Raw genomic sequence first — 23,864 nt, forward strand, 5'->3', positions numbered from 1 at the left:
CGTGTTCTCGTGTTAATCTCGCATTTGAATACGATTAACTTAATTTCGCTTCTCTAAACTGGTCCTATGTATAACAATTTTTAGCAGCTACAATTGATTGTGTTAAAGGCTTCAGATGGCGTAACTTTAGATGCCACAATTAAGCATATCAGTCGGAAAAACCGTGCGGTTTCATCTCCAACGCTAACTCTATTTTCTTGATCACACGATAGATTTCATGTTTATCTTTTTGGCAGATGTTTTCCTCAATTTTGACTTTGTTGTGTGTTGTTTGTAAATGTACAGAATCAATAATTAGACGCACCAAACAGTGTAATTTTATAAGCTGAAAATATATTTGTTGATTTATTCATTTACCAACAACTTTGTCGTTACGAAATATCAAACAGCAACTTCTCGACGACATTAATATTCTCCATGCTTACATTCGGCATATCCAACACTTTGAAACTATATTGGAGTCTAGTATTGAAATGGAAACCAATGTAATTAAGTGAATTCTGCTACGTGAGACTATTAAAAAGTCGCATAAACAAAACGTGTTTGCAATTAGAAATATATTAGCCCGCACGTGATACAAATTTGTCAGGGTCCGCTTGCGGAGCTTTGGCTTTACCACAATGTATCTGCGGGTGACAGTGTGTTAGTTTCAAGTTGTAGTTTATAAAAAACGTGAAAAGATTATTTTTCGGTAAATAACATGAAATGGTGACGGTTAAATTAAATATTGCTGACAACTTCACGGTACGTATTTTCTCAGTTTATTTGGACCGACAATATTTCGGGAAAAAATAAATACAGGGCAAGTCACAGAAGGCTTATTTCTGAATTTATTTTGTACACAACCAAAAATACTAATGACGAAGATCACTTGATACCGTGTATAATGTGATTTAATTTAGTAATCAACGTAGGTACCTATGTAATTTGGCTAAAAATGCTAAAATGACGTTATCCTGTCCTGATTAATGAAATCAAAAATTAAATTCATCAACTGTCATTTTGATATTTTTAGCCAAATGACATACCTACGTTGCTTACTAAATTAAATCAGATTACTTTTTTTTGTTCGACACTGTCAGAATTTGAGAATTTTCTCCTATGTGACCGGATATTGATAAATGTCACAACTTGTCAAAACGAAACGTCAAGCTAATTTTGAAGATTTTATGGGATTTGGAGGTTTTAAGGAGTTCGGCGAAAAATTTTTTTTTGTATTCAATTCGTTCGTGTGTAAATTGGGCTTTTTTTGGCATGAGTGAGCCCACTCACACACGAACTCGTTAAATAAACTACTACATATTACATATATAAAAATAAATGACATCTCTGTAAGACACAACGGTGAAGTTTTAAAGTTAATCCGTTTACACCAACCCATATGTATAACATACTTGTACAGTTGCGGAATTAAAATTTCGGGCACTATTGTCAATGTCATGATATAAACTCTAAAACAACCTTTACGTTAATAATCTTATTTTTTACTCTTGTCATGTTTTTGTCTTTTTGGCATTCAAAAATTGTCATTTGTGGCATAATAACGGCAACATATCAAAGCGATGATTTAATGTCAGTCATGATGACAGTAGAAGGTGCTTTACAGAGATTTTGTTGAAGTGACAGAAAAATAGTGCCCGAAATTTTAATTCCGCAACTGTACATGTATGTCAACTTCATTCGTAAAGAATATAAGAGAATCAAATTAATACTACTAACTAATCGCATTGTAAATTATAAAATGTGTCGTCTAGCATCATTTGAGATGCAGATATGCAAATGTTAGAATAATTTAACTTTTCTTAGAGACAAATTCAAAGTAAACTTGCAAAAATATGTAAATATTCCATCTCTTTCAGGAAAAATAATGCAAAAAAATAACTTTTGGGAGTTACGCGTTAGTAGTAGAAATATTCTTTAATAGTTAACTCATTTGTTCGATCTAAAGTTAAACGTGATGCTGATGAGGGTTACTCTAAATTATTTTGCATGTTAACGTCAACAGTAATAAAAGCAGTGTGCAACAGTAATGTAATAAATTCTGATCTGATCAAGTCAAGGGTTACTTCCGCTTTATGCTATTAATTTTTAACATAATAAATGGATTATATTACGTATCCCACCTCCACCCGGCGGCACGGCAATTTTGCAGGAGTACATACACTATTACGGATAATACTATCAAGTAATAGTGCAGTGCTTATCAACATAATTACCGGCGTCTCGCCTCCCCATTTTGACTTTTTTGTGTTTTATGTTCTGTGTCAATGTTAAGGAATTTCCTCACGATGTGACATGAGTATAATAATATACCTTTTTGAATTTCAACCACCAATGTGTTCTCTAAGTCCAAAATTTTTAAATTTTTAAAAAGAGATTGGGGTACTATTCCTGTTGCTGAAATTATAAATGGTATTGCTGAAATTATATTATTATTTCTAATCTAAATTATTCGTTTTAAAAATATTAATTTCAATAATATCACAAACCACAAGAAAAATGCAAATTTTCAAGAATAGCAGTTTATTTAACGAGTTCGTGTTACACGAACTTAAAGGTCCACAAAAAAGGCCCAATTTACACACGAACGAGTTGAATACATACAACGTTTTTTTGTTCGGCGAACCCCTTAAAGGCTCCAAATCGTTTAAAATCTTTAAAATTAGGTTGACGTTTCGTTTTGACAAGTTGACATTTATCAAAATCCGTTCACACAGGAGAAAATTCTCAAATTCTGACAGCGTCGAACAAAAAATCTAATTTAAATGTATTTATTAAATTTAAATTAATTACTTTAGATTGATTTCTAATTTCGTGAAAAAATGTTGGTACATAATTGATAATACTTCTCTGTTACTAAAAATAAAGCGACAACAAAATTTAAATTGTTATTTGTCGGAAATCCGCAACCTTGAGGTGACAGTTTTGTTGTGTACCATAAGAAGATACATGTCCAAATGCTCTCTTTTGTTATATAAAACCACAGTACGTCCTGTACTTGTTTTATTTTTATTGTTTCACTCCTTATTGGGAACAATCAGGATCTGATTGGGATTCTGAAATATGTACAACGAAATCTTTTCAGATCATTAGTGAACTTACATAATTTTCTCAGAATCCGCAAAACTATTCAACATTTTTTTTTTTTTGTGACATTTTAGTAAAAATGAGATTCCAATGTACCGAATTTATGTAAGGAAATGACCCACTTCACGCATAGATAACTGTGCCTGAATATCAATTTTTTAATCAATTATAGAAAAAACAATACACAAAGTCGCAAAAACGTGTAAGAATACTATGAACGAAAAGGGTACTAGTACCCGCGATAACAAAACTTTTCGCACCTTTTTTGCGTTACATTCTTCCTGATATCAGTGGCCTACTCAACTTTTATGCTTCAACTGTACACGGCATTTCTGCCTTCATGCAGAGGTAAGTACCATCGGTGGACACAAATTGTCATGACATCTTTTCGATCAACTCTTACCCCGTCGAATTTCAATGTTTTTTGTTACCTACCTGTTTTGACCACCAAAAAAGCGATTCTGTGAATAATTACCAACTATTTAATTGGGAAAACAAATAATATCATTCAATGTGAAACAAACTGAACTTTAACTTGATGGTTTGATAAATAAACGTCATTCGCCCCGTCATAATTTTTATAACCTTTTCGTAAAAAATCAAATGTAACCGACCAAATTTTGTAATTTTTGACTTTATACAATTGTCATCTTGTCCCAGCTTTTAATGTCCACCGGTGGTACATATACAGTGTGGAAACTACTTATGGAATAAATTTAGTAATTTCAAAATGAATGACATTTGTCAAAAACGCTGAAGCAGGTCAATTTTTATTTCGCATAGTGCTTATTTTAAGTAACTTCACTTGTTCATGACGTCATCCATTTTGAGCAATAACATCACACACATTTTTTTTAATTACAACCCCTACTTTTTTTCTCTCTTTCTGATGGACCTTCATACTGGGTAAACGATGACCGAAAAAAAATGGTACCTCATAATACATAATTTTTTTGAGAAAATGACAAATTTTCCTTCAAAAATTGTTTCGAAAAACAATTTAGAAGATTTACGGCAGAGAATTTGCGCTAAAATGGAACTAATCAGCCCTGACATTATTGAGCGCAGTGTACAAAGTGTCGGTGAGTGCCAAATGGTTGGCGGGGGGACAATTTCAACATTTGCGTTACATTTTAATGTTAACCTTAGATGTTCGTTTGTTTTTGTTGGAGGTCAATTAAAATTTTTGCTTTAAAATTTAAATTAAATTTTTGAAGTAAAATTTGTCATTTTCTCAAAAAAAAAAATGTTATGTAAGGTACCAATTTTTTTCATTCATCGTTTAGGTAGTAGGAAGGGCTACCAGAAAGAGAAGAAAAAAGTGATGGTTGTCATTTAAAAAAATGGTATTGACGTCATAACTCAAAAATGGATGACGTCATGAGCAAGCAAGGCCACTTAAAATAAGCATTATGACAAATAAAAATTGACCTGTTTCAGCAATTTCGACCAGATGTCATTAGTTTTGAAATTACTGAATTTATTCCATAAGTAGTTTCCACACTGTAGATCGCAAAACTGAATGTATATGCGTGATTTTCACAAGTGATCTGAAGATCCTAGGGTTTTAATATCCTGATGTATATCGATTTCCTGTATAAATTTTTTTTTTACTAATTTTTACCGAATTTTTGTATTCATATTGTGAACTATTTTTTTTCAGTCAGCTATGGACCAAACGATAACTTTTAATACATCGTTGGATTCAGAAAAAAAAACTTTACCACACTGAGCCTAAAAAACTACATGTGTCTATTTAAAAAAAAGTTGACTACTACTTCGTAGCGCATGAAAAACCATATCTTCGGTTTTTTTGTTCATTGAAATCGGATAATAAATAAAAAAGTTATGGGTTGAGGCGTTTTTTATCAAACAGTCTGTATATCATGCAAACCCGATTTCCAACTCTGAGCTGAAGAAGGTTGAAAATGGTAGTAGGAGTTGGTTCTTGTAAAATTATAGTACACAGCAATTTTCCCCCTGTTTTGAAGGCCAAGTGTGCAAAATTTCATCAAAGTTAGAGTAAAACTGTAGATTTGTATACAAAACAAACAAACAAACCAACCAACAAACAAACAAACAGACGTTCAGTTTTATATATGTATATAGATAAAAAGTTAATTATTTTTTTTAATTCACTGTTTGTATTAGGTATTGGGAGGAGTTTGAATTGCAAACAGAATAATTACCTGTAAACCAAAGAAAACATTTAAAAAATTTCGACCAAATAATTTGAAAACATGTGGATAAAATTGTTTCACTGATTACGACTACTCAACTTGTTTTCCGGTCTTCATTTATTAATTATTTCAAAATGAAATTCCCTGCTTAATTGCAAATAAACTTGAATTTATGTAGATTGCTATTTATATAATTCAATTTTTCAACCCCACATTTCACCATCTAGGTTAGAAAGAACCACACGAATTGTATTCAAATTTATTATTCAGCACAGAATGTTTAATTTAAATGTTTTCGTACAAAAACGTCCTTGCAATAATCACTTCATTCCCTGTGATTTCATGAATGGTTTTCATTTAAAAATAACTAACTCTTCAGCTTGATTATTGAAGTGGATTTAAAAATAAGTACTGCTGAATGAAAATTCCACGTTTAATAAATTTCATTCTACTGAATTTCTGTGGTAGGTGTTCCGTCATTTAATTCTGAAATGGAAAATTATACGAGCTTTGTTTCGCATTCGCTGTGTCGAACTTCAGCCCAACTGTAACCGAATTGTTGTTTGAAACTTGTACTAAATAGCCTTCTGCTAATACAGAGTGTCCCCAAAAAAAAAAGACGAGTCCATAGCTCCCTTATTTATGGGAGGATTTTAATTATCTATACACCAAATTAAATGGTTGTTAATGGGCTACAAAATGGCCTAATAAATTCAAGTATAGCCCTATGGGCTTCAAGGGTAAACTGTCAAAAAAAATTTTTTCAAATGGGATTACATACCTTTTATTAGTAATTCTGATAGAGATTTTAATTCTGAAAACAACAATGTATCACAAGTATAACTTCACATTAAAAAAAATAACACCAACTTTTGAAACAAATGACGAGCATCAAGCGAAAAGCTATCAAAATGCACTGCGTTACAGTGTAATAACCAAATTAAGGTAGCCGGAAAAACAAATGATAAATAATAACATGTGGGATTGCGCAGATATGCCGCCAATGTTTAGCGCAAAATGGAACATAGAGGATAGTAGCTTTTTTTTACATTTTTTTTTTGTGAATTTTTGGTATTTAAGTGTATATTTGTGATACATTGTTGTTTTCAGAATATAAATCTCTATCAGAATTAGTACAAAAAAATATGTATTCCCATTTAAAAAAATTTTTTTTGACAGTTTACCCTTGAAGCCCATAGGGCTATACTTGAATTTATTAGGCCATTTTGTAGCCTATTAACAACCATTTAATTTGGTGTACAGATAATTAAAATCTTCCGATAAATAACGGAGTTATGGACTCGTCTTCTCTTTTGGGGACACCCTGTATATCTGAATTTAACGACGCAAACCCATATAAGAGGGATTGGACAATTTTTTGATAAGTGCGATTCTAGAAAAATGGTAAAATGTTGTATCGGGCCTTCAAATAAATATATATTTAGAGTAGGCGTAGGCGACATTCTAATTCTGTTAACAGTGTAAAGTAATTTTTGTAGGTAATCAATTATTCTCCGGAGTTACACAGGTTACATAGTAAGCTTTTTCCCAATTTCATATTGTCATATTCCGTGGGGCATAGGGAGAATGCACTACAAAAATTAAAAATATTTTCTAACCTAATTTTATTTCGTTAAAATGTCAGACGTTTCTTGTGTCATTTTCTACGCTGGAAAAATGTTGCAAACAATTGAATTTCCATAGGTTGCTCTAAATATAAATTTATTTGAAGGCCCTTTACATACTTTTAAAACTACAACAAATGGGCCTATCATTAGGAGGCCTATTTTGTGTTAAAACAAATACTTTTATTGTTATTAACAAATAAAGCCAAAAGAAATTACTGTTTGCATATCGCGCGATCGAAAATAAAAAAAATTGAGATGGCCATGATTAATACACTTCAATTGGCAGCACGTAAAAATTTAATTCAAATGTCATCAGATGTCATTAATTACAATAGTAACTGTCATTCCGGACTTTCAAGGCACTCACCAACAACTTACCTTGATTATTTTGTTTTTTCATACCTGAAAAACAACGTGTTCAAAAACAGGCCTGGCACAATTCCCGAATTAATGCAAGTAATTACTGATAACTGCAATTTAATTGATGTTCCGACTTGGCGAAGGTCATTTGAAAACATGAAGCGAAGAGAGTAGCATTATGTTTGGAAGCTGAAGGCAGACATTTCGAACATTTAATCTAGTTCGTAAGTTCGTAAATTAATTGGAGCTCCTCATCATTCTTTTACAATCGACAGGTCACACATAATTCACACCTTTATGAAAATCAGGATTTCAACGTTCTCAAAATCACTAACCTAACTTTTAAGACTGACATCTGATAATTAATTCTAATGAATTGCCAACTGAAATTTTTGGCCACAGCCAACTCTAATTTTTTTTCGATCTCACAGTGTAATGCCAGCACAATGTTCTTTAACCATGATACTGCACAAAATTTATAGTGGACCCAGAACTCTAATAACGTTTTATGATAGGCAATATCGTTATGAAGTTAAATAGCTTAACAAAAAGCATAAATGAACAGACCTTTATTAAGGGCAGACTGTACCAGGTAGTCTCTCTTAGACGAAGTGCCCGTCTTCTCACTAGGAAGTGTCAAATACCAATCCCTCGTTATTAGTATTGCCTATCATAAAACGTTAGAGTTCTGGGTCTAGTATAAGTATTTAAGTTATAATTATTTATCTACGATTATCAGAAAAATGCAACGTTATTGATGTGGAAGCTCTACTCTAAATCGTCATTTTATCTACCAACAAACTAAAAGAGAGCTCTTATTGGTTCCCAGCCATGGATAAAATTGACAGGATCTTTTATCCATGAAAATCAATCAAAATTAGAAATATTGGGATTTTTATTTTTGCACCATGTTGGCAACAGTTTGCAGTAACTACAGCAACATAACCAATTAACCAAATACAACAACGTAGGCATGGTAACAAAACGAACATTAAAATTCAAAAAAATTAAAAATATTGAACTAAGAATTAGTTTTATAATTTTTTTGTATATTTGATCGTAGATAAAGTATAGTATGATTATTGATTACATGCACTGGCTCGTGCAGCAACCTTCATTTTCATGGATGAAAACTTTCTTTATTTGCTCTTGTAATAATATACAGCGTGATCAACAATGACTGAGTCTGTTGGCAATGAAGCAATTGAAAAATATTGGTGTTTTTCTGTTTCGTAATTGGCACTGACCGGATGTTTTAACTTGATACGACATTTAAAAAAAAATAGGTTATGTCGGGTATATTTATGCTATTACAAAAATGACCCTTTGATGGTAAACGTCAAATTCGCCTGTCAACTCTGTCAAAGCTGACAACCGGAAATGCGTTTACATTACAGTAGTACCAAAATCATTCAAATTTTCATTGTTACCAACAGATTCAGTCATTATTGATCACGTTGTACTATTACTTAAATACGGCTATAATACCAGGTGATCAAGAAGGACTGTTTAAGTTGGAAATACAATTAAGAAATTTTTTTAATTGGGTTGCAATTGGATATGTTTTGTTGATTTATTTGACAAATATCTGATATAGGTATAGCATTAACAACGACAAGCCACCAACAACCGGAAGTTACTCCTGTTACACGATTTAAAATACGATCCAGTGTTAGCAACTTAAACAGTCCTTCTTGATCACCCCGTAGTTGTTCTACATAATATTTCGTAAAATGGTTAAATCAAGTTTAGTGTTTGTAAATTCGGCGTTACGCATGAAAACAATGTTTAATTTAATTATAATCTAGTACGAGAAGCCAAAACCACCAATACCTATTCCAATTAGGGGCAAAACTGAATGTTGAACTTTATTTTTAGTAAAATTTCGAAGGGTAAAATCTAAAGTAAAACACATAATTTACTGTAGGAAACTTCAACTCTAAATTCAATTTTGAGCCATCTATGTCAATTTTACTTTGCTTTGTCAGTAGAAACTCGCAAGGGATTCATCCCTACCGGTTGCAAGATGAAAATAAATTTCATTTAATTCAAATACGAATCTGCTACTCTCTATTATGCTTTTTTATTTATACTTATTTTCGGTTAAAATCAAATATAATTTAATTATCATAATAATTAACTGGTCTACAGCCAAAATGCTTCCTGAAACCAATAAACAAATTCAATTTAATACGTACACACATTTCATTATAAATTTTAAACTGTATTTATAAAAAATTCAACAATGGAAAAATTCCCTATTCATTTTTGCTTAGTTTAATAGCAAAAAATAATTGTGATCGCTAGTTCACTCACGATCAGTAAAATTTAAGTATTTGTTGTAGGTATAGGTAAGATATCTATTAGGACATTAAATTGTTTATTGATTAGAAAAGACAATTAGTCCTTGCTGGAGTGAAAAATATCCAAAATAAGTCCGTGAATTCAGAACTATATAATTATAAGGTGTGAACAAGAAAAATGTGAGCTACATTCTAAAAGTGTATTGGACAGTTTAACATCAGCTAAGAATCGATTAAAAATATTAGTATTCGTGAATTATAAAACTTTCAAGAAAAAAATGATTGATTCCGATACGTCTATGGTACATTAGGTATATTGACAAAAGCTCATAATTATGCCAATAAATCAAGTTCATGATGTTGAGTTTTATTGATTTTATCGAACTTCCCTTATCAAGAATGTTATTTCGCGTTATCAGTAAAAGCGATATTTCCTGTAATTTCATTTATTTAACAGGTCTAATTAAGAATGCTCAGTTGTAATTATAATAGCAAATGTAATGGTCTCTCATTGCAGTGTAATGGATCAATCTGCCAGTTTTTGTTTACTCACTAGGCCTAACGAGACACTTCTTAAAGACAGAAAGGTAAAGCATTCAATAATTAAAGCAACGTTAAATTAAATGTCACTATTAATAGTATATTATATATTGAGGGAGAGAAATGCATGATTTTTCCTAAGGTGCAGTTTGTAGCCAGAGGGCGAAGCCCGAGGGCTACAAAGCACCGAGGGAAAAATGAGCATTCTCTCCAGAAGTATATATACTATTTTTTTCACGGTAGGGAGTAGAAACAGCACAAAAATCTCAAATTTTAAGAATAAAAAAATGATGACAAATGAGTTGTCATCTTTCGATGAATTTAATGGAATTAGTAGTTGCCTTGACAACACAATTAGATTTTTGTCACAACAGTCAAAAAAAATAAAAACTCCCATTAGATTTTTGTCACAACTGTCAAAAAAATGAAAACTCCCTAGGGAGCAAATATTTGCAAATATTTGCTCCCTAGGGAGAAAATGCTCTACTTCTGTCACGATGTTGACATCCGAAAAGTTGATTTCTACTCCCGATCGTGAAAAAAATTGATTTATTTCTTTTTTCTAACACTAATATCTTATTATACTGTTTCCATGGTGCATTTGAGCTCACACCTTATGTTTCCCATAAAATACGCTTTTCTCTATAAGACACGTCGTCAATAGCAACGTATCTTATAGAGTAATAAAATACGCTCACACATATTATTCAAGTAACATTTTATTCATCATTTTTACAGTAATTATCATAAAAGTGAAAAGTACAATTATTGAATTGGAACTGCCACATTAGCTTCGTGCTCTTGTTCCTAACATCTTCTTCTTCAACTTCTGCTGTTTCATCCAATGCAAGTGCCCGGCCATCGAAAACTGGCAATCTTTACATTTTCTTCAAATGATTCTTGCCGTAGTGTGAATTAACTTTTAATGAAGTTCTAGACACTTACCCCATATCAAAAAAAGCCAAAATGACATCTTCCGTTACCTCCGTGATGCTTTTTTTATTGTTCCGGCCTTGAAACGAAACATACACCTTTTCGTATCCACTTTTAGACTTCATTGGTAACAAGTTGCCCCTTTTTTCTTATTTCTTCCGGAACGTTTTGGCACATTTCAACGATGAAAATTGTTTTTTTCCAAATTTGTTGATATTATTACCATAGTACTCACGGCAACCTCCGCATTTTGTGTATTGTGACGCGCCTCGAATAATTTCCCTGCGGTCGCTCTGATTTAAACTACGATCTCGATTTTTAAATCGTCTATAAAACCCTTGTTGTCTTAATAGCTATTTTGTATTATTAGGAGTGCTATTCATACCAAAACTGAATTTATTTTCACAAATTTAATTTAAAAAACTCCGAAATTTAAATTAATAATACTTCCCTTTTTATATAATGTAATTCGTAGGTACATAATGTGTTTAGTAGGTATTTGAGTATTTTAACTTTTATTAAGCCGGATCAATAATGTACTCAGTAAGTTCTTCACTATTCTGAGTTCATACTCGTACTTCATGATTAATTTTTTTTTAGAAATTAGTGCAATTAAAACGTCTAGAATAAGGGTATCTAATATTATCATTGTCTCTTGTCGTATCCCACCTCCACCCGGCGGCACGGCAATTTTGCCGGAGTACATACACTATTACGGATATTACTATCAAGTAATAGTGCAGTGCTTATCAACATAATTACCGGCGTCTTGCTTCCGCATTTTGACTTTGTTGTGTATTATGTTCTGTGTCAATGTTAAGGAACTTCCTCACGATGTGACATGAGTATAATAATATACCTTTTTGAATTTCAACTACCAATGTGTTATCTAAATCCAGAATTTTTAAGTTTTTAAAAAGAGATTGCGGTACTATTCCCGTTGCTGAAATTACAAGTGGTAAAATCGAATTTTTTTCTAAACACCAAAGATTTCTCATAGCAACGGACAGCTCTAAATATTTATTAATTTTTGTGTTATATGCCTGTGTTATATTATGTGAATTTGGAACAGCTATATCTAAAAGGTATGCTTGCTTTTGTTGTTTATTTAAAATTATAATGTCTGGTCTGTTATGCTTAATATGAATGTCAGTTAAAATTGTTCTATCAAAATATAACTTGTAACTGTCATTTTCCAAACAACTTTCTGGTTTATAACTATAATGTGGTTGTGTATTCTTTAATAAATTGAATTTAACAGCTAAATTCATGTGTATAATTTTAGCGAATATATCGTGTCGTTTTTTATATTCGCTTTGAGCCAAAACGGTGCAAGAAGAAATGATGTGTTCAATTGTTTCCCCTTCAGTTCCGCAAATCCTACATTTATCAATTATCGATTGTAAACCGCATATGTGTTTTTTATAATTTCTTGTATTTATAACACGATCTTGTATTGCAAATATAAAACCCTCCGTCTCAGGGTGAATAAGCCATGCATGAGAGGCCTGAATATTAACTTCTGGTTGTTCCAGTTCTTTAAAGTATCTCCCACTTCTCTTATTACTGAACTAAAGATTATACATATTTGTATTTAATTTTAGTTTTCTATAGCCACTACTATGTTTTAACATCAAAACAATAAAAACAAAAATAAAGACAAACTGAACCTACTAAAGAATTGAAACATTGAAAAAAAAAGCAGTTGGCTTTATCACTAAACTGAAACGAACGATTTTGTTGGTAGGGAAAAATGAGTTGTTAGCCATAATACACAACAGAAAGCAATGAAATGATAAGTTAGTAATTAAAATTTGAATTAAAACCTACTTAAAACCAATAGAAAATTTATTTAGAAAAAATGTGTGGAACTTTACAATATTTTATAAACATATGAAGAACGAATGAAAAGAATAGTACATTCTTCAATGAGCGTATAATGATGGCTATTATTCAAGAGGATAAAAATTCCAACACGAGTCATGGAATCATCCAAATGAATAATAGCCATTACGCAAGTTGAAGACTATACATTCGACTAAATCAGATTTCATTATCATTAAGTCAAATTATTTTCAGAATGCTCAAAAAGGCAAATGCTTTTTGGATGATTTTAAAGCACTAGTGCGCAAAATCTACATTCTCGATTAACTGTTCGCGGTCGTGAAATGTCATTTTAGATCCTTTTTAAGATCTATGTAATGGTTAAGGTAAAAGTTCAAGAAATACATACAAGTAATACATTTTGATCGCAGAAGCTTGAACGTCAATTTAATCGCCCGATTTCTGTCGTAGTTTATTTCACATAATTTACACAATTTTTGACAATGTAAACAAACCTGTCATAAGTAATTTTATCACGTTTTGCCTTCAATAATGTGATTTACTTTAAACGGAAGCGTATTCGACTATAACAAGAAAATTAACAACATCCATCTTGGATGGAACGAGGTCAGTAGCCCTCGTAAAAACTAATAGTTCCATTTACAAAACGTAATTGCAGAGCTTGTATATAGTGCGAACTTTCAGTAAGTTTCGAGTTTTTACAGTAGAAATTGTTGTTGACGTCACGTTAACAAAAACTAGTTTTCCCAAACGATTTCAGCTTATACGAAACTGAAATTTAGTACGGCGAAATCATTTCGTTGGAAAGTTTACAACTACCATCACAACACCCGAAAACTTCCGAATATTTTCTTGTTGATATAGAGCTTATATGTGAAAAAAAATAAAGAAAAAATCCTCGGAGACAATTCAAAATGATCTTCCAAGTAATAGTCCTATAATTATTTAATTTAAATATGATTTAACTTTCACAAATTTATTTTTTACATGATGTGGTAAATAAACATTTATTAAAATGTAGAGCAAACCGTTCTTTGAATATTAAGTACCTGGGATCGTTTTGAAGATGCTAAGCGTCTGAAGCCGTTAACGAGCTTTCAGACGTTAACTGTCACTTCCATATATAATATTAAAATTCGCATTTTAAGAGACCAGCGCTACCCTTAAAATAAACGACGGGGGATATGGATGCAGGATACAATTTTTTCATTACGTAAACAACATTATACACGCGATTTTAAAGCACTTAAACGTGTTAACGCATTTGAATTGCACTTTTATTAAGCTCGGATTGTATTAAAAAATCAGCGACATGTTTGTGTTCACATTAACTTTCAGATCTTTCCTACTTTTCGAGGTAAATAACACAAGTGCCTGTGCACTGCTCACATCAGTTACGGGATATTTCAGTTTACGTTAAGCTAAATATGATATCATATGGATTAAGAGTTGATAGTTATTACATGAAACATGTTTATTAGCTGTAACAAAAAATAGATGAAACCTTGAAATGATCACACTTTATTAAAAATATTTCGTTTGATTCATAAGTATAGACAAAAAACATAAATCGAGTATTGACAAATTGAAACACATATTTATCCGTTGAGATATATTTTACAAAGAGTGTGTATTGGAAATAAAATTAAATTGTGATCTTAAATATGTCCTGAAGATTTTTTATTTTATTATTTATTGTGTTTTATTAATATTAAATTTGTTGATATTAATATTATTCCCTAATTGTTTTGAACAGCAATTACCTACAGATTATTTACCACATTACGACAATTGCTAAATAACCAATGCTTAATAATTGAGAAGAGTTGTTTATTTATTTAATTTTGAAATGCAAAGCAAATGTGCCAAACATACTCCCAATTGTATATTTGCTTGTTAAACAATACTGTCAAACAAGTGATTTAAAAAACATACAAACAATTTTGAAGTACACAATGGTAATATGCATTAATAAAAATTACAGTGCTGGACAAATGCAGCAACAAAAAATAAATATATGTAATAAAAAAGCGAAATTCTATACAAATGTTTTCAAACCAATATTTTTGTTCACCTAATACAAATTCGGAATTAGAGTAGGCTATGATTTTTATATATTTTGTCGATTAACGTAGACTTTTTACCATTGACAGTTGTGTTCGTGAATAGACTTTTTCTATTTTGCGTTTAGAATTAGTATATTAAAAGACAAGTTTCATAAGACCAGTAGTCTTGAAGCACGAATTCAAGATTAAAAAACGATTGGCGTAGCCACGAGTTATTTTAAAGAATGAGTGCTTCAAGGTCTTATGAAACGAGTTTTTTATACTATTTTTTTGTAATTTGCCCTTTTTAAGCCGTTTTTAAACAAAAATGTTTACTTTCCTCAATTTAGGGATTTTTGTGGCGGTTGGTAATGTCTTAATTTTAAAAGTGAAAATTTGATCAAGTCTTCAAAATCGCCTTTTGTTTTGTCCAAATTCTGTCATAAAACACGAATATGGAAGATAATCTTTCATGTACGCCCGCTGAAATACGTGAAATTGCCAAAAATACGGTCGCGAATTTGTTGCCTGATAAATCCTGATAAATAATTCTTTGCACATTTTGTAATTTAAACTGACACGAATGACGGATCAAGCTTTGCCAACCTAAAAATTTTCGTTAAATGTTCCGTGAAATAATGGCTATAAGAACATCCCAGATGATGACGTCGCGTTCGTTAATATGTCTATTAGAGAATCAAAATGGAGGCAAATTACAAAAAAGTCTATTCTAGCACCCAAATGACGTCATTTGAGTGCTTTAATAGTCGTTGGCGTGTTAGAATAGACTAGTAAAATTTACTGTATTGATGTTGGTAGCGTGAAGTGTCAACTGACAGACGTCAAAAAATAAATCTCGCAGAGAACAAAGCAAATTAATAAAAAACAATGAACAAAACGTTTAATTTTCATTCTGGGATTTGGACTTCTCCGGCAGTAAATTTTCTAACGTTTTTTGTGCGATTTGCCTAATTTGTGGCGGCGTTAGTGATAAACTTTCTTCAGCATTCATTTTCAAACATCAAATGCGAAAATTAAAAAAATCTGACGTTTTAAATTAATTTTTTTCACAGCCGGCTAAATTATGCCACATAAAAAATGTCACCAACCGCCGCAAAATTCCCTACATTTAAAATTTTTATTTTTTTATTTATAAAATGGTATAAAGCGGCAAAATAGAAAAAATAGTATAAAAGATTCGTTGCTGAAGGTCCTTCAAGCACTCATTTGTTCCTCAACTCGCCGCTACGCGGCTCGTTTCGGAATTTCAAATTCGTGTTTGAATAGATGCCTTCTGCAACTATATTCTAAACACAAAATAGAAAAAAATACATTAATTTACATTAAAAATAAAGTTGCAGAACTATAATATTTAAATATAAAATTAATTACAAAAACGTGCAGCAATGATAGTGCATCAAGCTCATTTGTACTCGTAGTTTCATTTAATATAATATTTCCACATGATTAACGACTTTTAATAATTTATTTTAAATTTTTACCGGCTTTATTACTTTTTTGCTGAATAAACTTGAAATCAGCGCTTCGCACAACCCAAGCTGTAATTTTTATTAAGGAAAGACTACTCAAGAAAGATAAGAGGAAATTTATTTAACACAACCTCAAAACTTGTCAGCTTGAGAAAAAGGATATGAACCACCCCTGAAGTCAGACTTGATTAAATTGCACACTTTTATAATTAAATTGTTTTACCATGTTCTCGACAAGAAGCAGTAGAGTAATGGAGGTATGTGAATATATGTTTTGTTTCAGGAAAATGTGCCGCAAAACAGACTGTTTTCGGTTGTGCGAGGACGGTTAAGACAAGTGGCAGCATCCCTCCAGGCAGCAATCCGTTTTCGACGGTTTTCCCGAAGGGACTCGCACCCACCGGATTGGTTTGTGGACAAAAGTCACCAGGATGAAAATGCTGATGCGATGGATACTCCAGAACCCAGTTGTTGGGGTTGTAGGATTGTTGTTGATCCAGCGCTTCCGTCCTACTATAAGGTCTATCAACTTTTTAGTCACTTTGCCTCTACGTCGTTAACCTTTTGTACGCCATATAATAGGTCTTTAACTTGTTCGATTTGATTCATCAACTTCTTGAGTTAACCGCAATTCATTCAATTAAAGAACTAATATTGAAACTTTCGTTGTAATTAATTGAAAATGTGTTTTCAAACTATCGAAATTTCAGTCGAGTACTCACTCTTTTAATACAAACAAAAGCTAAAATGAACTAACGAAGACACCAAAAGATTTTTAAAAGAAATTGATTAAACTATAATTCAGCCCCAACATATACATATTTGCTAATTATTTTAATGAAGTCTTCGAGTTTCAATTCTTCCGAATTAAAATTTTATCTTTACATTTACCTGAAATGTAAAGATAAAATTTTCACGTATGACATGACACGTTTATGCGTTCGATGAAACAAAATTGAACACATTCCGAATTGCGTCTATTACAAATCATTGTTGTATTATTTGTTGAGCAGTATGAAATAAAGTGTGTCATATAAAATTTCCCCTTTAAGATTTCGTAAGCAGCAATTAAAAAAAAAAAAATTCGGAGACATTTTTGTATACAATTCTGCATTAACTGTGCATTGTTTCCCCACAGCAATGGTTACAACTTTTTCAGATTTTGAATAAAAAAGTAGCAATCATCTGTTTTTATTATACAATGCGTTCATAAAGTTCGGAATAAATTAGATAAAACTGTAAGTATTAATTTCTGAGAAAAATCCTCGAAGAGGTCAATTTTGTTTTTAAAAAGTGCATATTTCTCAATACATACTTTACTTATGTTGACAGCTTTGCATCTTCCAATTATGACGTTATCAATAATTTTTTTAAATGAGACCCCCCACTTTTTTATTCTCTTTCTGGTAGAGCTTTGTACTACCTAAACGATGAGTTAAAAAAAATTGGTACCTACCTTACATAACATTTTTTAAACATTTTTTCTCTATGGGTTTAGTTAAAATTATTTTATTTATTTTAACAGACCCGACAATTTAGAAGACTTGCGGCAGAGAATTCGCGCTGAAACGGAACAAATAAGCCCTGACATTATTGAGCGCAGTGTACAAAGTGTCGGCGAGTGCTAAATAGTTGACGGGAGGCAATTTAAACAAACATTTGCGTTGAATTTTATTGTTAACCTTGGATGTTTGATTGTTTTTGTTTGAGGTCAGTTAAAATTTTTAAATTAAAATTTCTCATTTTTTCAGAAAAATTGTTATCTAAGGTGATACCTGTTCACGTTGGGAAGAACAGCTGTGGTGCAAATGATTGACCTGTTACTAGGACAACTCAGATGAAGGTTAATGCCGAATATGTGCGATTTGCACCACTAATGTTCAATCCAACGTGAACAGGTATTATCAATTTTTTTCATTCATCGCTTAGCTAGTACGAAAGCCTATCAGAAAAAGAAGAAAAAAATATATTGATGACGTCATAATTAGGAGATTGAAAGCTGTCAACATAAGTAAAGTACTGAAGAATATGCACTTTTTGAAAACAAAGTTGATCTCTTCGAGGATTTTTCTCAGAAATTAGTACTTACAGTTTTATCGAATTTCGAACTTTACGAACGCATTGTATGTATGTACTTTTAAATTGCTTCATATTTAACTGAATTAGGCTGTGTAGGAACCGATTACCTTTTAGATTCAGGTTCAGATACATAAGTGTATGAGTATCCACGTTTTATCACATCCTATAATTGTGCACTGCTCATAAATATTTTCTTGATATTTTTCTTTGCACCATTTATCTTGTCGTAAGTATCACTGGTTATAGGACACACCACCACGATACATTTTCCTTGCGCAAGCTATTAAAAATAGAGTTTCCAGTGCCCCAGGTGCTACTAATAATTATATATGTAGATATATACGAGTAAGTAAAATCATCACCAAGTGAAATCCGTTCAATCACAAATTCAATCTACCAGTTGTAAACACTCTTTCAAAGGTGTTTCACTGTCAAAATAGGACGGAGCCTTTCAATATATTGTCTCCGTAAGAATTAATTATAATAATAGCTTCAAAATTTTCCCTCGTTACATGCATTGTCATCGTGGATTCTATTCTATAGGATGTGCAATCTCGGGTGCATTTGATGCAGATATATCGCTATACAGGGTGCGTCTACTAAAACTTTATATCCGAATATCTTTTTTAATTATAAATTAAGGTAAACAATATTTAGCAATATTATATATTTCAATGACCTCTTGACATGTGCTTAGCAAAAGTTAACGAAACCTGCAAAGATACAGAGTTATTTGAAAAATAACCGCAGTAAAAAATTTTTGTTTTGGATTTTTCTCAGATTACGGAGTATAACATATTCAGCTGTGGCCTCTGTATCTCCCTGTATTGTTGTTAAACTTTCACTGATGACTACGCAATAAATTAGTGTTAAAAAGAACTAATTTTCCAGCTGTGTTCAAAACAGAGTTTATACGTAAAAAGTTGTTACGAATTTGTTTCACAGCTGACTCATTTTTCAGCAAATAATTTAGATACGTCAATTTGACGGGACATTGTTATCTTATTTAAGATTCTTTTATTACTGAACTGTTGGGTAAAATACAATAAAAATTCAAGGAACCCTAGGGATCAGTCTTTAAAATAAGTTTTCAATAAAACGAATTCAAATGTTATTAATTTTATTTTTTAAACAATGAATCATGGGGTACCCGCTACCCTCCTTATTTTTTTGTTTTTATTTATAAAAGTGCCTATTATGGAAGTGGGTACGTCAAGCTTGAAGAGGGGGTGAAGGTGAATAAATAATTTAAATACTAAATAACAAATTCAACAATGTAACACAAAGAAAATTTAAAAAATATACTCAAAATAATTATAACTAATTAAATAAGATGTTCAAAATTTCGACCATTAACTTCCACACACCTTTCAATTCTGGAATAAAAACTCCTCCGCACATTTCTTAGTGTCTCTCTTCGGATTGCGGCGAATGCTTGTTGTATTCGTTCCATCATATCTTCTCTTGTTGTGGGTATTTCTTGGAATACTCTCTCCTTAACATAACCCCATAAAAAAAAGTCCAGAGGTGTCAAATCAGGCGAACGAGGTGGCCACTGGATCAAATGGCCTCTTCCTCGACCTATCCAATTTTCCGGAAATTCCTGGTTTAAAAAGTTTACCACTTGATTGTGAAAATGTGCAGGTGCGCCGTCATGCTGAAATATATTTCTTACGACATTTAAAGGGAGTTGGTCGATTAAATCTGTACATTCATTTCTTAAAAACTCCAAGTACATTTGGCCGTTCAGATGACCTTCAAAAAAGTGAGGACCCAAAACATGCTCCCTTATAATTCCACCCCAAACGTTGATAGACCATCGAACTTGATGGTCTACATGACGAACCCAATGGGGGTTGTCAATGCTCCAGTAATGCATGTTATGCCTATTCACTATGGAGTCACTCCTGAATGTAGCTTCATCACTGAATAAAATATGAGAATAAACACCATTCTGTCTTTGAATATAATTGCAAAATTCAGTTCGCTTTTGGAAATCTTCGCCATGAAGTTCTTGTTGCAGGATCATTTTATATAGATGAAATTTCAAAACCTTTAAAGTTCTAATAATCGTGCTTTGTGAGACATTCAGTGTAGCCGCTACTGCTCTTGTGTTTGTATGTGGATTTTCAGTTACCTCATCAACAACGGCATTTTGAAAGTTAATATTTTTGGGGAGTGCATACTTCACTCGTGGCAATTCTTTAACAGTGCCAGTATCTTCAAACAGCTTTACAATTTGTCTGATATTCATTTCGGAAAATTTATCATTTTCTTGACGGGCCTGAAGAATTCTTGCTGTGGCTCGATAGCACCGGTGACACTCTCCATACGTAAAAATAATATTAATTTTCTCTTGCTGTGAGAACAACATCTTGTATAAAAGATTATTTCAAAGATTTTACGAACTATTATGTTTTTTTTTTGTAAATCAGTAGGCCGTGAAGTACTTTTTTACGTAAATACACACTGGTGAATGAAGTCTGGAAATTGTCTTTATTTAACATTAATTTATTGGTCAATAATAAGCACTAGGATGATTATTGGGCAGAAAATCTACACAGAAACCTTTGAAGTGCATGTTAAAAATTATAATGTTAGAAAATGCTGAAAATATTTTTTTTTCATTCATTTTTTTCTTGAATATTCTTCTTTTGTCAAGATCCTTGTTAATTTTTGTAGTGCCTATGTAGAGAGGGCAATGCAGCCTTTATTAAGACTAAATATCATTAAGCAGCAATTTAAAATAACGAAGATATTCAAATATAATGTTTAAGCAGACGCACCCTGTATATGTGTGGTGACCGAGATCACTATTTTACACCCCGTTGGTCAAGCCATTAAACAAAACTCGCCATAGTTATTACAGACCCAGAATGCCACAAATTTGGACATACCGGCTGATATTTTCAGATTTCCGGTTGTTTCGCCGGAAATTACAATTCAACACTCTGTATGTTATTACATTTTCAGAAACCTGACGAAATTCTGAGTGCGCCTTCACAATTTTCGTAAGTTTTTTAAGGCTTACTCGATTTTTTTCGAGCCAATTTTTGTTTTAAATGTAGAATGCTGCGTTGACTTTCATCATTAATTCATAAATAATCGTCATAAATAATAACAGAAAAATACACACTTGATTTTTAATGGAAAAATTTAGTAGCTATTTAGAAGAATTTTTAAAATAATCAAATTCGATTTTGTAAAAACGTTGATTTTTTTAAACCACTCAAAAAAGTATTTATTCAACTGTTGATCGAAACTTAAGTAGTGAATCTTACTGAGTTTACAACGTTAAAAACATACAAAAAAAGACTATTTAATAGACTATCAACTTCAACACATCTTCAACTTCTGAGAGCAACATTGCAGGCGTAATACTTTCAAAAGCTTGGCGTATTCTGTTTTCTAAAATTTGAAGCGTAGCCAGGACGTAAGGCCCGGGGAACGTGGGAGCCCACTTATAGGACCATTTTTATAATCACTTGTTCACCAAACCTATCTACCGAGAAGTTGTATTATTGTATTGTAATATTGTATTGTAATAATTGTAATATTAGAGCCCCATTGTGTTGGTACAACAATTACCTTCGTAGAGGGGTAGTTGTTTCAGAAATCTCTATCTTGTTTTATAAAAAACCTAAATATGTTTGCCAATTTGTCCATGTTGACTCCAAACCTTCTAAAAGTAGTCCTGCCTAATAATATGTAAATTTTATTGAGTCCATCGGATATTCTATATATTGAACACGCAATTATTATTGGTGCATCGTGATTCTACACTTCTTGCCCTCTAGTCGAAGCAATGGGATTTAATTCAACGTAGGCTAACAGTAATTTCTGTTTCGTCATCATCATCAATAACAACAAAATTTTCTCCAAAATGAAAAGTACTGTCTGCAGGGATAGGATCTTTAACGATACTGTTCCGTATACAGACTTTGGGCTGCTGCTTTTTTTCAACATTCATCGTAAAGTAGTAACATGACGCGAGGCGTGCGTCGATCTGCGAATGGTCTGCATTATAGTGGTTTTCCGACACTTGTTTTTTTTTTGCTGTGACTGTGATTGTGAAACCTGGAGCAGTCTGGATTGTGATTGGAGGCTTCTTGGTCCCATGTTCTGGGGTCGGTGAGTGACCAACTTTTCCGTGCAACGATTGTGTTGAAATCGTTCCTTTATCTCCTTGGATTGTTCTTATTTCTTTTTTCGTTCCATTTTTGCGACTGATTGTCGCGTGCTCTGTGATCATCATGGTCAAGTGCGACCGATGCGATGTAAACACAGCATTTCGCGATCGGAACAATTTTTGACTTGCTCCGGGAAATGCGGCGGTAGTTATCACATTACGTGCACGGATCTTAATGATGCTCAATATGAAAATCTAAAAGAGGATGGCAGAATCGAAACGTGGACCTGCACTTTTTGCAGTATTGTTCTAACTGCCTCTGGTTCTACTGTAAGTAATGCCATGACATTAGTACCGGGTGCAAATCAGGTCCAAACTGTTTCCCTTACTACGGATAAACTTCGGGAGATTGTATCCGATATTGTAATACTACAACTCCAGTCGTTATCTAACAAAGTTGAACAGTTTGCAGTTGAAAAATTAACCTCTGAAAATTTTAAGCTGCGCGCCGAATTAATGAAGTTAAATAGATCTTAGTCAGGAAGATATTGAGACCAAAGCTTGGTATGCCAAAGCTGTTGCTAAAAATTCTCAGAAAACTATAATTGTGTTGCCGGACAGAAATCAAACTGTAAGTAAAACTAAAGCTGACATCATAAATAGAGTGAATTCCACAAACACTTCCGTTACTATAGGCAAAGTAAAAAATCTCCGGGACGGTGGTTTTTTGCTTGGTTGTGACAATACTGATGAATTAAAGCAAATTGTCAAGGAGAAACTATCAGACCAGGCATCTCAGGAGAGTTGAATGAGGCAACTTTACTCACTTATTTGTCTAAGCAAAATGAATGTGTCTTCGAGAAAAATTCTGAATTGAAGCTTCTAAAATTAGCTCCCTTAAAAAACAATCAAAGTATCTTTTGTGCACTGATGGAGGTGGATATTTCAACTTATAAAAAGCCCTGAGTCCTGAGTATAAGGCACTGCTTAATCGGTTTGGACAGCTGCACGATTTATGATGCTGTAGAAGTATCTAGATGTTTCAATTGCAACGGTTTCAATCATTCTTCACATAAGTGTAAAAGCGCCCTAAGCTGTCCTCGCTGTGCGAAGGACCATGCTGTCAAGCAGTGTAAAGCCTCAGAGCAGTGTTGCGTAAATTGTCTAAAACTAAAGGAAAGGGCTGAGGTTGAAGTTATTGACTACAATCATGCTGCCTGGGATTGTGATAAGATCTCACCAACG

At 32.4% G+C, this 23,864-nt stretch overlaps 1 protein-coding gene across 3 annotated transcripts in view; it reads left to right on the top strand.

Annotated features, from left to right (window-relative positions):
• LOC138127300 (cyclic nucleotide-gated cation channel subunit A-like) overlaps positions 1 to 23,864 on the top strand; it is a 161,458-nt gene that overhangs the window by 84,386 nt on the left and 53,208 nt on the right. Inside the window, exons 1-2 of one of the 3 annotated variants that reach the window (XM_069043281.1) lie at positions 586 to 744; positions 16,695 to 16,931. In XM_069043281.1, the coding sequence (XP_068899382.1) occupies positions 706 to 744; positions 16,695 to 16,931 (276 nt within the window). In that variant the 5' untranslated portion in view covers positions 586 to 705. Of the gene's footprint in view, positions 1 to 585; positions 745 to 10,018; positions 10,146 to 16,694; positions 16,932 to 23,864 lie in introns of those variants that run through there. The other 2 variants (XM_069043273.1, XM_069043264.1) reach the window with 2 other exon arrangements.

The sequence above is a fragment of the Tenebrio molitor genome, chromosome 1 (assembly GCF_963966145.1).
Source record: "Tenebrio molitor chromosome 1, icTenMoli1.1, whole genome shotgun sequence".
Classification (NCBI taxonomy): Eukaryota; Metazoa; Arthropoda; class Insecta; order Coleoptera; family Tenebrionidae; genus Tenebrio; species Tenebrio molitor.